Genomic DNA, 13,514 nt, shown 5'->3' with positions numbered 1-13,514 from the left:
CGTGGGGCCTGTGGTGTACGCTTATGCGTGGCAGTGTCAACGTACGTGTGGCGCTTGTGGCGAGATGTTGACTCCCTCGCCTGGTACACAGGAGGTGGTGGGTTTGGATCCCGAACCTGATGCCTGTTTGTATATTTGGAGTTTGAATGTCTCTATCCCATGGTGGCGTGGATTTTTCCCCGGGTGCTCCGGTTTTCCCCTCCACATTTAGAAATGTGCGTTTAGAGTATTTGGCTGCGAGAAATTGCCACGTGATAAGCCACTTCGTTGAGCTACCATTTGTGATAGCCAGGTCGCTTCGGAAAAATAGCTCAGTGGGTCTTACCTGGTAAAAGAGAAATATTTTGTTAGAAATAAATAGTTATTGCGCTGGACTGTGGGGTCACGTCACGGGCAAGCTAACAGCGGTAGCACCGTTTGTCGCTTGCCAGTTTGTTGACCCAGACCACTCTTGTAAATTACACTATCCTGGTGTCTTGAGTTTTCACCTGGTTTGGCAAAATGACGTTGAAATCTGTTGCAGAGAATCACAGCTCGAGCACCGCGGTCGGCCTGGATTTACGAGCACATTTGTTTACCCAGGCAAGCTTTTCTAAGTCACGCAGACTCTTTCGAAGTAGGAACCTGCCACGTTTTTTTCAGTCGGGGCGATAATAGTTACGCATATTACATTTGAGAAATTTGCAGGTACTTAAAAAGAAAATTGGCAAATTTGAAAGGTGATGCCAGCACACAATGGCCTAACCGCGCGAATGACATCACGGGATCTCTAACGTCCGCTGTGAAGCACTCACAGTATTTACCAGGGTGGCCCGCTTGAGTTGAACAGTGAACGTCTGAGACAAGTGGCAAACATGCCGCCGCTCTATGTCCCGTCACTACCCCAATATCATAGCGGGTGTATTCACAGTGGACATTTAAGACCCCATTTAAAAAGAGGTCACGTGCGCTGGTGTCATGGTCCAAACTTACCAAGAAAAATAATTACCAATAAATTACTCAACCGGGAAATTATACAGCAGCATTGCCCCCTACCATGAAGCTTAACAGGACCCTCTTGAATAAGAGTATGGAGGCTCAGTGAGGCTTCGTTGGTAACTAAAAGCTATGAAAAAACATATCTTTATAATTAGCCTTCAGGATACTAAGTATGCGTACAGCTCTCTTGTCAATGCACAGCTGGTTGGCGATGCCTCCCCACACTATTCTGGTCATGGGGGTTATTTCACTATTCACTACATTGGTTAAGAGGGGGGTTGGTGAGTATAGACATGGGGCATAGTAAAGTACAACAATGGATTTTGTTTGATGGCACTTTTTGCAACCGAAAGTAGCGTCACGTGCCATCGGGTGATGCGTGAAGATATGTTAAATGTTATTAGAGTAAATAATTCGAAAAAGACGAACAAATATCTGGAATTTATTTTTGAAAACCAAAAACCTAATTTTTTTTCATCATTTATAAATCCTAAAACTCATCCCTAGTATATCATAAAATTAAGCATTCAACAGATCGCAGATATTTTCTTGATCTAATTAACAAGAAATTGAGGTGGTGCTCATCCACTTTTCACAGCCCTGAGCCAGTGGTAAAACATTCCATGTTCCTATGGCAGGGGCAAGTCTATCCATAGGACAACCACTGTTGACCTCCACAAAGTGGTACTCATATTGTTGGTTCTTTCGGTAAAATCACGTAGAAGGGAAATAATATAATAATAACAAATGAAAATTTTATTGTTTTATATTTGTATTATTATATTATTTCCCTTCTACGTGACTTTACCAAAAGAACCAATAATATGAATCGCTGCAGTCACGAAAGTTTTAAATCAAAAATGGTGCTCATTTTATATTATACTGGACATGCATGTGTCATGAGCTTTGTGCCGTTATGCACATTGTAATACATTATCCTGTTTGTCCACAGGAGGGCAGGATATGACTGCAGCCACCACTACAGCAACGATAATATTATTACAAAAAAGTATCTCATTATGCGTGGACATAACATTATTTATTTATCTAACTTACCGGCTAATTAAATAGCTCATTAACGAGCAACATGAGTGCTCCTGAATAAAACATCTCTTTCACTTGCTCAACAACAAAAAAAAGTATATCAATTAAGCGTCGAATTAGCAAAACGTGGCAAATGTGCGTGGCGTGAACTCTAAATAAAAGGAGTAATTAATAAATAATCATCCAGTGTGTGTTTTTGTTTCGCTAAGCGTCAAAGAAAGAGACATTTGGGCAAAAACAACTTGGGGCCACACGGGCACAGCATTCCGCTCGGACGTAAGGCGCGGTGAGCGAGAGACGTGAAGGGACTCTGACCAGAGGATCTCTCTGCTCACGCCTTTAGTTCCAGAAAGTTGTGTAGTGGTGTTAACTACTCGCTGTTCGCAAACTGTGAGAGAGCGGATCGTAAACAAGGTTTTCCCGCTCAATCAAACGGTCAGGGTCAAATGGGGTGATTTAGGATCCAAACGCCAGATTGGGAAGGACCAATCGGAGGGTTCCACAAGGTGGCCGGGGATTGGACAACCCGGCCACGAACAGGTATAAAAGCCAGAGCGCTGAGAGCTCTTGGCCAGTTCTGCTACACGAAGAACCAAGTCGGCCGAAGACATCTAGGACCCTGGACCAAGCCCTCCAGCCCTTATCAGGGCTAGGGCTCAGTGTCACCAGTGGTCGGGGAGAGATCCCCTAGGTCCAGCCAGAGGACGCTGGGAGAGCAGGGAGATTAGATAGCCTGCAAGGTCCGGAGGCTGTACCTCCTCAGGGTAACGGGTGAGGGGACCATATACCCCCTTAGTGTGATAGGGACTGTGTATTAAGATAATAAACAGTGAGTGCCATAAAGCAGTTTAGAAGTCCGTCCTTTACAACACTACAGTTGTATCAGGAGGACAAGTGGCGGGGATTATAAAGTGTGGTGTGGCCAGCCCATATGGCGTTGTACTTTGCCAGAGAGAAAGAAAAAAACAATCGCATTGAGCAGGCTGCGAGATGGTGGATTATGATGATAAAATCCAGTGACAGATGTATTAAGCCCAACTGCCGGAGTTGTGAGCACACACAAACTGCGCTGGTGCAGTTGATGGGCAAGGAAATTGAAAAGAATAACAATGGCTTGTGGGCGGCTCCACTTTAAAGGGACCGCGGTAAAACAGTTACCGTTATACACCATTGGAACCTCATTTGCCAGTAAAAAAATATGATAATTGGTTTTTTACCCTTCTATCTGGCAACACAACTGACACTTTTTTTTACAAGGAGTCATGGTTGCATAAACCACAATACCTACAGTCACATAACTCTGATAATGTGCACCAACCCATGTGAGACTAGGCTCTAAGGAAAGCTGTCTCGGGTGTGGACCAATCAACTTCAAGGACAGTGCAAAAAAAAGGTGTCAGTTTTGTTGCCAGATAGAAGGGTACAAAACCAATTATCAGTTACCGTTATCTTTTAAATTCTTATTTTAATTCACCACGTATGCAACTAGGGGGCTAACCATTTAGTACTACGCATGGAGGGGGGGTTAACTCAAATGCGTACGCTTGCGTATGGGTTAGATAGTCCGGCGGTGGACTATCTGTTTGCTTAAACACGTTAATATTATGAATCCTTGATCGTTTCTGCGTGGATTAAATATCGGCCGTTCTATAGCATTCGGGGCGGGCGGGGGGTACGTCAAGCGTACGTACGCAGGTGGGGGGGGGGGGGGGGTAAAAAGTTTGCGTGCGTACAAGGATTGGAGGAGGAATCAAGTTGACAGATTTTTGCGTACCTACTAAATGGATGGCCCCCTTCAGCACTCGAATGTCACTCATTTATACCATTCTCTATTATCACAAAAAAATTTCATTAAATATACGAAATCGATATGATTGAAATGTCAAAATATCTCAACTAATATTTGCATATTAATGTGGGAATGCCGTAATTATTTTGTGGTAAACACTTCATAATTTCAGTCCAATTACTATGAATGTTTACTTACATATGATCTCTCCGTGGTCTATTAAATCAGTGATACTGCATTGATAGTCAGCTGTTGGCTCTGGGTCACACATGGGCATGCGCTCTATCCCACTGTTGTTTGAGGAGGGGAAATACTTTTGACCAATTAATTTACTAATTAAAACTGACTCATTGTTTAGGCTATTATTGTGTTAGTTCCTACAAAACCAATTCAATTTAAATTCGTCAATATTTAAATTCACCCCAGCACTTCAATAGTGTTCTGGCCAATTATATTTTTCAACATGAACTTTATTTCTTTGTTCCTCCGCCCATGTTGAGGACTCAATTAACTCATCCATACCGTGTTAACCACCACACTACAGATCATTCACAACAACACACTCACCATACTTAATCACTCTCCCATCTGCGCACTCACCCATTCAGTCATTGACACACTCACTCACACACCAATTCAATCATTAACTCACCAACTCACTCATTCCCCCCACTCTCTCTCACACCAATTCCATCATTAACTCACCAACTCACTCATTCTCCCCACTCACTCTCACACCAATTCAATCATTAACTCACCAACTCACTCATTCTCCCCACTCACTCACACACCAATTCCATCATTAACTCACCAACTCACTCATTCTCCCCACTCACTCTGACACCAATTCAATCATTAACTCACCAACTCACTCATTTCCCCCACTCACTCTCACACCAATTCCATCATTAACTCACCAACTCACTCATTCTCCCCACTCACTCTGACACCAATTCAATCATTAACTCACCAACTCACTCACCCCCCCCCCCACTCACTGTGACACCAATTCAATCATTAACTCACCAACTCACTCATTTCCCCCACTCACTCTCACACCAATTCAATAATTAACTCACCAACTCACTCATTCTCCCCACTCACTCTCACACCAATTCCATCATTAACTCACCAACTCACTCATTCCCCCCACTCACTCACCTACTCAACCACCACACTGCAGGTCACAACACAGCTCTATAATATTCTTTTATCGCACTACTCAGCTTTGGAATTCCGTCCCATCGTCTCCTTTCCCAAGTATCTATAACATTGTCCAAATAAAAATACGTATTAACTTTGTAGCTATTACACCTTCAAAAGTGTAGTTTGTTGCTGGCCACCTGGCATTTTGGGCCTTTGGGCCCCGTACTCGGTAATTACGATTAAAATTAATTAAATTGTAACCGATTAATCCCTTCAACGAAGCCCATCGATACAATATTTCAATACATCACAGCACTGCAAAAGATTTAGGGGATTCCCCAAAATATAAGGACACTTTTTCCCCACTTTATAGTATTTTAAAACAAAATTCGGGGGTGCATCTTATTACCTGGTGTGCACGTGTGAATGTGGGTGGGTGTGTGCACATCGCGATGAATATGGCTTCGTTCCATTCCCACTCACGGCCAACACCACTGGTCCTAGGCCTCCCCCACGTTGACTCAGCCTCAAATTAGTAACTGCTGAAGTGTGTAAACATCTCCACTGGATAGACGAAGGTGGCCGGGCGTGGTGCTGGCCACCCACCGCCTCGTGTGGCATGCCAGCTTTCATAGGTGTTTGCTAACCGCACTTGCCCCAAACGTTTGTCAAGGCTATATGGGGGGATCTTTGCCTTCGTTTTTTGTTCCATGTGTGACCAGCCATATATAATTGTTTCGACCCCAGAAACACGTTTTTCTGTGCGTCTTACTTTCCGGGTGCGTCTTACTTTCGGGGGGATGGGGTCGTCTTACAAATCGAACGAAACCAATAAGAACAGCTCAGCCACACGATGCCCGCGGGGGAACCAGGGAGGGGCGTTTGGTCGATGTCTGCCGGGCCACGCACCTGTCCAGCCGGCCAGGCAGCGGCAGGTGCCGCTCTCCGCGTCGCAGCCATCTGCGTGGCTGCAGTCACAGCGCTCCTGACAGCCGAGTCCGAACGTCCCGTCCTCGAGAAGGAAGAAAGAATCGAGCAAAAAAAAAAAATCTCCTTCAGTGTGGCCCGCGCGAGGAGCGTGCGCCAGCGCAGATGAGTACGCACGGAATACCCCTCTCCAGAGAGGCTCTCTCCCTAGCTCCCTTCCGCCAGCAGTGAGCGTGAGCGAGCGATTTCCGGAGCCGCACTTGAACCTTTTCCCCTCGGTGTTGGCCATCGCAGCACTGGTCGGCTACAGGCGGTCAGAGAGAGCACGAAACGCTGGCGTTCTGCATAAAATATCACGACAAGCTATGTTGAAAATGCCATTTCATGTATTAGGCATGTACTTTCGGGAAATTTATAATGTTAAATGATGGCCTACATCTACGTACGTTTAACCCTGATGCACTTAAAAATGTACAGTTCTTGAATGGCATGTGTAATTCTTGTAATTAAGTTTGATGGGTCACAATAGCAATTTGATGCCTGAATGCTATATATATATGTACAAGATTATAAGTAAATTAATTTCATGCTATTGGTAAAATTTTAACAATAACCCATTAAAATGGACCACATGACAACCGTCTGCAATAATAATGCACACCAGTTCTCAGCAGATTCCCACAGCTATCATCATTAAAACCACCAGCATATCAAAATATCATCAATGGTTCCAATGAAAAAAACACGAGTGAAGTTAAACAAGCAAGATAATAAAGCATGCACATGTATAAAAATATGTACTGCTTTCTGTCTGTCGTAGAAAATATTTTAGTTTCGTAGTTATCGGCATGAGGAGTGGTCAGGGAAATTCGCAAATTCGCCAATCGTCCTTTATGCATGCTTTGTCTCCAAGTTTTGGCCAACGCTTTTATTTACATTTTTTACCGGTTTTCTCTCAGGTAAGTCCTTCATAGCAACACAACATTATAGGAAAGTTGTAGTTGAATTCTTGACCATAATTACGAGAGGCATCATAATCCCACGGACAGACTGATGGACAGACAAGACATACGGACGAACAGATGGACGGAAAGCGAATATATTAACCCTTTCAGCCTGAGTTGGAACGCATAAAAAACGTGGGCATTGTTGCATTCATCTCATCTTCAAGACCGCCGAACTCATGTGCGTGCGCGGTGCGGCGGGGGGAGAGGACAAGCACGCTCACAGGGCACGGCACGTCGCAGTGTTCGCCACGCCAGCCCGCGCCGCAGGTGCACTCCCCGGTGAGCGGGCTGCACGACGCGCCGTTGGCACAGGAGCACGACGCGTTGCAGGCAAGGCCCCAGGTCCCGCTGGAGCACGGGATGGAGCAGTCCACGCCCTGCCACCCTGCATGCGCAGCATCGTCACGGTGCCGAAATGTTAACGAGCTCGCCAGGTATGCAGGAGGTCGTGGGTTTGATCCCGACCCTAATGCCTGCTGTATGTTTGGAGTTTGTGGTGTGTCTCTCCCCCGTGGTCGCGTGGATTCTTCTACAGGTCCTCTGGTGTTCCCCTCCACATTTAGAATCGACACGCGTTTAGAGTATTTGGTTGATATACATTTCCAAGTGATGATAATCCACTTCGTTGAGCTATCATTTGTGGCCAGGTCGCTTCTGTAAAAAGAGCTATTTAGCTCAGTGGGCCTTATCTAATAAAATAAAATAAAAAGTTTAAGTCGATTTATTTCGTATTTTTTTCTGCAGGCTTATTCCAAACGGGGGCCACCTCTGGACTTATATCCCAGTCCAGAGGTAGCTGGTTCAGTTTCACCTCCCAGCACGGCAGCTGAAAACAAAGGGCCAAGTTTCTCAGTTCCCCATGCCGCTTGTCCAATCCAGCAGCATAAATGAAGACATCCAAGTAAGTCGATCGGCAGGTCACGCAGGGTGGCATAAAGCGTGGGTAACCCCTGTCTTGACCAAGACGCGCGGTCAGCAGCAGAGAATAGGCCACAATTATCATCTGAATGGGCTCTCCAGATTCCTCGCTTGTTGAGTCCCTTCACCAGCAATGGCGTGAATAAGCCAGTGCAGGGCTGAAATTTGTATGGTGGCATCTTAACATTTGACTGTACGTATTAAAATTGCTAATTACCACGCCACATTAGATCGTGCAACAAATCTCTGTAAATATTGGAAGAAACTTAAGTTGGGGCCTTCTTGGTACTTGAGAAATTGTCTGGGAATATCTGGAGGTGTGTGCCTGGGCTGTTAGGTGGTCAAGAGATGGCAGTAGTAGAGCAATGACCATATTCTTGAATCTATTTGTACAGAGTTTTGATTGTTATCTCCTCGTTCGGGTGGGGGTTTTTCTGCTTAATCCCAATTTCTTTCCGTATCCCACTTAACGTTTGAATTTGACAAACATGTATGACTCTCTTGGAAACGAGCCTTAGGACTCTTTGACGTTTCCCGAGATGAACAAAGGGCATTTAGTTTTATTTGATTTTGCTTACGAAACAGCCATTGGTCACTTTCACAGCTTCAGAATTTCTTCATTACAATTTTCGTGATAGAAGGTAGCTTAAGCGATGTCCGTCATGTTCACTCACCACTGCCACAGATGCACGACCCATCCATGGGTGAGCAGACACCTTTGTTCTTGCAGGTGCAGGAGGATGAGCAATTTGCTCCATAAGACCCTGAGTCACAAGGCTGGGAGCAATCCGCACCCTGGTACACAAACAAACATAAGGGAATATATTAATCACTCATCATCATCAGTCTTGGTCAATCCTCTGCCGAATGAAGGTCTCCCTACGCTCCTGTTATCTCTCATGATTCTGCAATGCAATAATCGACAAACCGCCAGCAAACGAGCCGATTTCATCACCGCCACCTTCTCAGCGGACGTCTTCTCAAGCGTATTTCATTCCTTGGCTTATACTTTGTCATTATTCTTAACCATGGTCCATCATCCCTTGCAGAAACATGACCTACCCAAGCACACTTACTTTTCTTAACCGTTTGAATTATGCCATTAACCTGCGAATGTTCCCAAATGCACGTGTTCCTCTTAATCTCTTTCTCAAAGTAGTTGCAGGCATATATGAATGTACTGCATTTTTCCTTTGATGATGGTGATGATGTATTACCAGCAGCTATTTTTGTATTCACCGCTGGATGAAGGCCTCCCCCTGCCATCACCATCCCTCACGGTTATGCAATGCTGAAATCCGCATCACTCCTGCACATGAACTTATCTGACAGCTCCATCTCAACGGCAGTCATCCTCGCAGACACGTCCCATCAATTAGCTGCCACACCAGCTTGAGCTGGACACATCGCAAACATTGTCTCACGTGTTCACTCGCAACTACTTTTCTCAACATTCATTTCGAGCATACTCGTGCTTAGTGCATTAAATCAGAATTTCTTCATTTCGCTTGTTGTGATGAAGTTGATGCCGATGACGATGACAAACGATAATAAAACAGATAATAAAGGTGCAACATTTATTTTTCTGCTCTAATTTCGGCACAACAAACCAAACCAATCGGAAAACCATTAATATAAGTAATGCATTTTCAATATAAAATTTATGACATTGTATACGTCATATAAAGCACTTTTATATAGGTCTGAAATTAATTATTGTACTGTAATAATTTTAACCACAAAATCAATCGCGGTAAATAATTGCCCAGAGCCCCTCAGTAGAGGCACATGAAGTTACCTTCTAAGTTTCAAGCAAATTATCACTGCAAATTATTTTGCAGGCATAAACACGTCGCTCAAAAAAGTCTTATTACCGTCTCTGCAATTTGTCGCACGCTCGCCACACAATGCTTTACTGGGCAGAGCCTTTTGCCGGCTTGCCCAGAGCAATTAACTGATATTGCAGCACCTGCATAATTGCCACTAGCTAATAAAAGTGAACACTCGAGGGATTTTCCACGGCATAATGAGTGTCGGCGAGCCGCAGACGTGCAGGAGAGCCACCTTAGCAGGTTTGACATACTTAAAACCGCGGCGACGCTTTCGTGGCGCAGTCATTATCTCCAACGCTACGGGGCATTATGCACTTGGGGATGGCTGTTACGGGGACAGCCGCAGCTGACAGCAAAAATTCCCAATAATACGTTGCGGTTTCTTTTTCAACCCCCACCACTGCTTGGGATAGCGAAATGTGTGAAATCGAGAGAGGTGGAAGCCCGGACTTGCGTTTGTATGTAGGAGTGTATGTTGAACTTCTTTCGCACCGTACGTAGACAACAGTGCTACGTAGTCAACGGTTTGCCCTTCTCCTTCTGAGAGTTTTTTTCGGAGCCAACACTTGCTGGTGGGATTGTTTAATTCCAAATACTGTCGAGAAACATTACATTCATACATACACAAAAAAATACCCAACCAAAGAACATTTATTTTAACAAGTCTGGGACAGGTGGGAATAAATAAATAAATGAATGCAATTCAAACCTTATGTGGGCCACGAGTCCGCAATATGTAACAGATTACATTGAACAGGGACCTTTGCAAAAGTTTTTTTTTAGGTGAGAACTTTGGAAGGTCGTTGCCGATGCATGCACTACATGAAAAAAAACCCCGGCCTGTCTCAAAGTCACCTCGAGAAAAAGACTCTGAACTTACGGTCGCCAACAGAAGTTCATTAGTACTCTGTGGTGGCATCCGGCAGCTGAGTGGCTGAAATAATGGGATGATTGTAATTAGGTTTACGTTTTTCTGCAAATGGACACCAAATGTCCTACGCACCGACCCCTTTGGCTTTTCATGCTGATACTTGTAAACTACTGAAATTAACAGTCCTCGTCAGTTATCCAAGTTCCACTTAAACTATGACCAGAATTATAAAAAAATAATCACGTAAACTTAAATGCATTACGAATTTAACGCAAGTTGACTCATCGGGTAGGTTAATGAAAATTAGACAGCTTAACCTTTAAAAAAAATGGTTTCGGCAAGAGACGAACCTAATCATGTACTGCCAGCAGTGCCCTACATCTGAAATAATGTGTGAGCATGTGTAGTTCGAAACGTGTGGCCAACCCTCAATTTCATTGATTCCTGTCAAAATTCTCTGAACCTGCCATTGTTTGGTATTTTATACAAGCAGCATGTCAGCAGGTTGTGGATTTGGCGAGGACTAAAATAAAGTTAAACAATGCACCGCGATGTGTTTTCGGGTTGTATCCCACGTTGTCCGTCCGGCACGACGCTCAACGTTTCACTCCGTGTGTTGGGAGCTTCTTCATAAAATGTTTTGATTCAGTTTCTGACAGCTGTACAACACGACCACGATGATCTGAGTAACACATGTTAAGCTTTGCATGCTACTGGGCTACAATTCATGGGCTTGGGTTCATACGTTAATGAACTCTAGTTTGCATGCAGAACTCAATACATCCAAATGACCCCGAGCTCTTTTGCCAAAACACACCGTGTAAGACGCTTGGCAGCCCAGGTCACCGGAAACGAATAAGCAAACAAATAAATCAAATTCTAGATTTGAAGCTTTCGTGACTGCAAGGATTCAAATTCTTAGGTTTTTTTCGGTAAAGTCACGTAGGTAAAACATCAAAATTAATAAAAAATAAAATTAAATAAAGATCACGACGTTTCGGAGGCAACACAAGTCTCCGTCACAGCCAGATTAGCTGCATCAAGTGATGCAGCTAATCTGGCTGTGACGGTCCCACCTGATGACGGAGACTTGTGTTGCCTCCGAAACGTCGTGATCTTTATTTTATTTTTATTAATTTTGATGTTTTACCTACGTGACTTTACCGAAAAAACCTAAGAAAATAAATCAAAGTTGTATCTTCGCACGGATACATGTAAATACTCTACACACAAAATGTACGTCCGTTTGTTAAAAAAATAAAATCACGCTCTCTGTCTGTTTATTAACACACACTTGAACGTCCTTCTGTAATCCCCGTAGCAGCGTTACATTTGTCTGGCGATAACATTGTGCCCATCAGGGAGATCACAGCAGCGCTGCCCGGACCGTAACGTTTCAATCACTGGCCGGCGAGGACGCGCCGGACACTATATCGAACGCGGGGCAGATTGCCACGGTTAAGGCTGTCACTTCAGTTAACCATCACTCGTTGCTGATGCCAACAGCGGAAAACGCCCCCACCTCCTCCTGCCCCTCTCCAATGTCTGGTCGCCCCCCACCCACCCCCCATTGTCTGCTGTGGTGGCTGCTGAAAAAAAATTCCCCCCCAAACCATAACCAGTGGCAACTTTATTACCACACGGTATAAATAACAGCATTTCCACTGATCCTACCGCTGCAGTTCCATTATTACTCGAGATTGTTTTATTTAATTTAAAACTGCATTGTAAAGCTGCTGCTGCTGCTGCTGCTGTTGTTGTGCTATGAGCCTTCATTGCTTCCCTCCTCCACGCTCACAGCATACTTTGCATTTAGACTGACCGATATACCATTAAGCAAAGCGTGGGGTCGTATGTGAACACAGGCCACAATTTGTACATGAACGTTTACAAACGCATAAAAAAGCGAACCGTGACAACGTGAAATTACATTGCCAGATGCAGAGAGAAAGTTTCACTGTATCGGAGGTAAAAAAAAAAATCACGGGCAACCCGTTTCGCCATGCAAAGCAGGCGCGCTGTACGTTGCAATTAACATCTCAAGAAGCAAGATTGTGAGTGCAAGACTGTAAATGTAACACCACACACGCAAGTTCACCGGCCATAAAAACGTCCTTGGCGGGTGTGCGCGCAATGTCAAGCAAGCCACAAATCCGTGCCTTGGAACCCAGCAACGACAACGTGACATGACTGGCGCTAATCGCGTCGATGACTAATTAACGAGAGCCCCGGGGGTGACAGGGCCCAACAGATGTAGGTTAGCCGCGATAATGACTGAAACGTCACGGAATGTCATTTGCGTGCGCCAGCCTGCGCCGGGCGCCACAACGTGTCAATATCGCAGGGTGGACGATCTCTCACAGCTGCGCGGTGGCTGCGGGCGCAGACGGCTGCCCGCGCTGATTAGGGGCACGAGAGCGTTGCTGTGGCCTGCATCCTCACGCCTCGAGATGATTTACGCATGCACGCAAGAGCTCCCCGCTCGGCGTCACGCGTAGAGAGGTGACACGCGCGACGCAATACCTTTGGGACCGACCAGAAAGGTGTATTTTAAATATTAAGAAGATCACGATGTATGTTGAATTTTTTTTTGCGCGCCGTACACCGCCAACCGAGCTCATCCCAGGTGGTGATGATGATCGTGATAGAAGTACCGGTGAGAATAACAATGATGATGGTGATGATAAAGAAGATTCTTCTTCTTACAGAATTACATTTTCGACACGAAGTGACGGTGAGGTTTTGGTCGATGTCTAGTTTAACACGCTGTATTCTCGGAAGAAATCGAGAGCTAAACCCAGTTTTGATGGATACGTTTGATGGTTTTTTTCCTTTGCCACTTTTAAAACAATCAACATTCCCACAACTTGGTGCAAGCGTAGGGAGAATTTTATGTAAGCATATTGATTCGATAACAAGCAGCGTTGTGTATACAAAGTTTAAAGTGAATAACGTCAACTCCTTAGCGCCCATTAGTTCACAACAGCCCAGCGAGGATGCCT

The 13,514-nt window shown here is 44.7% G+C and overlaps 1 protein-coding gene across 3 annotated transcripts in view; it reads right to left on the bottom strand.

The window, feature by feature from the left end:
* The window catches only part of MEGF10 (multiple EGF like domains 10), a 149,486-nt gene that overhangs the window by 19,838 nt on the left and 116,134 nt on the right, over nt 1–13,514 (bottom strand). For all 3 annotated transcript variants that reach the window (XM_078862129.1, XM_078862131.1, XM_078862130.1), the window contains exons 11-13: nt 8,484–8,604; nt 7,113–7,276; nt 5,867–5,969 (exon numbers count right to left, since the gene is read on the bottom strand). In XM_078862129.1, the coding sequence (XP_078718255.1) occupies nt 5,867–5,969; nt 7,113–7,276; nt 8,484–8,604 (388 nt within the window). The remainder of the gene's footprint in view (nt 1–5,866; nt 5,970–7,112; nt 7,277–8,483; nt 8,605–13,514) is intronic.

The sequence above is a fragment of the Lampetra fluviatilis genome, chromosome 13 (assembly GCF_964198595.1).
Source record: "Lampetra fluviatilis chromosome 13, kcLamFluv1.1, whole genome shotgun sequence".
Taxonomy (NCBI): domain Eukaryota; kingdom Metazoa; phylum Chordata; class Hyperoartia; order Petromyzontiformes; family Petromyzontidae; genus Lampetra; species Lampetra fluviatilis.
Note: the sequence above shows the minus strand (reverse complement) of the source record. Positions and strands in the feature narration are given on the sequence as shown.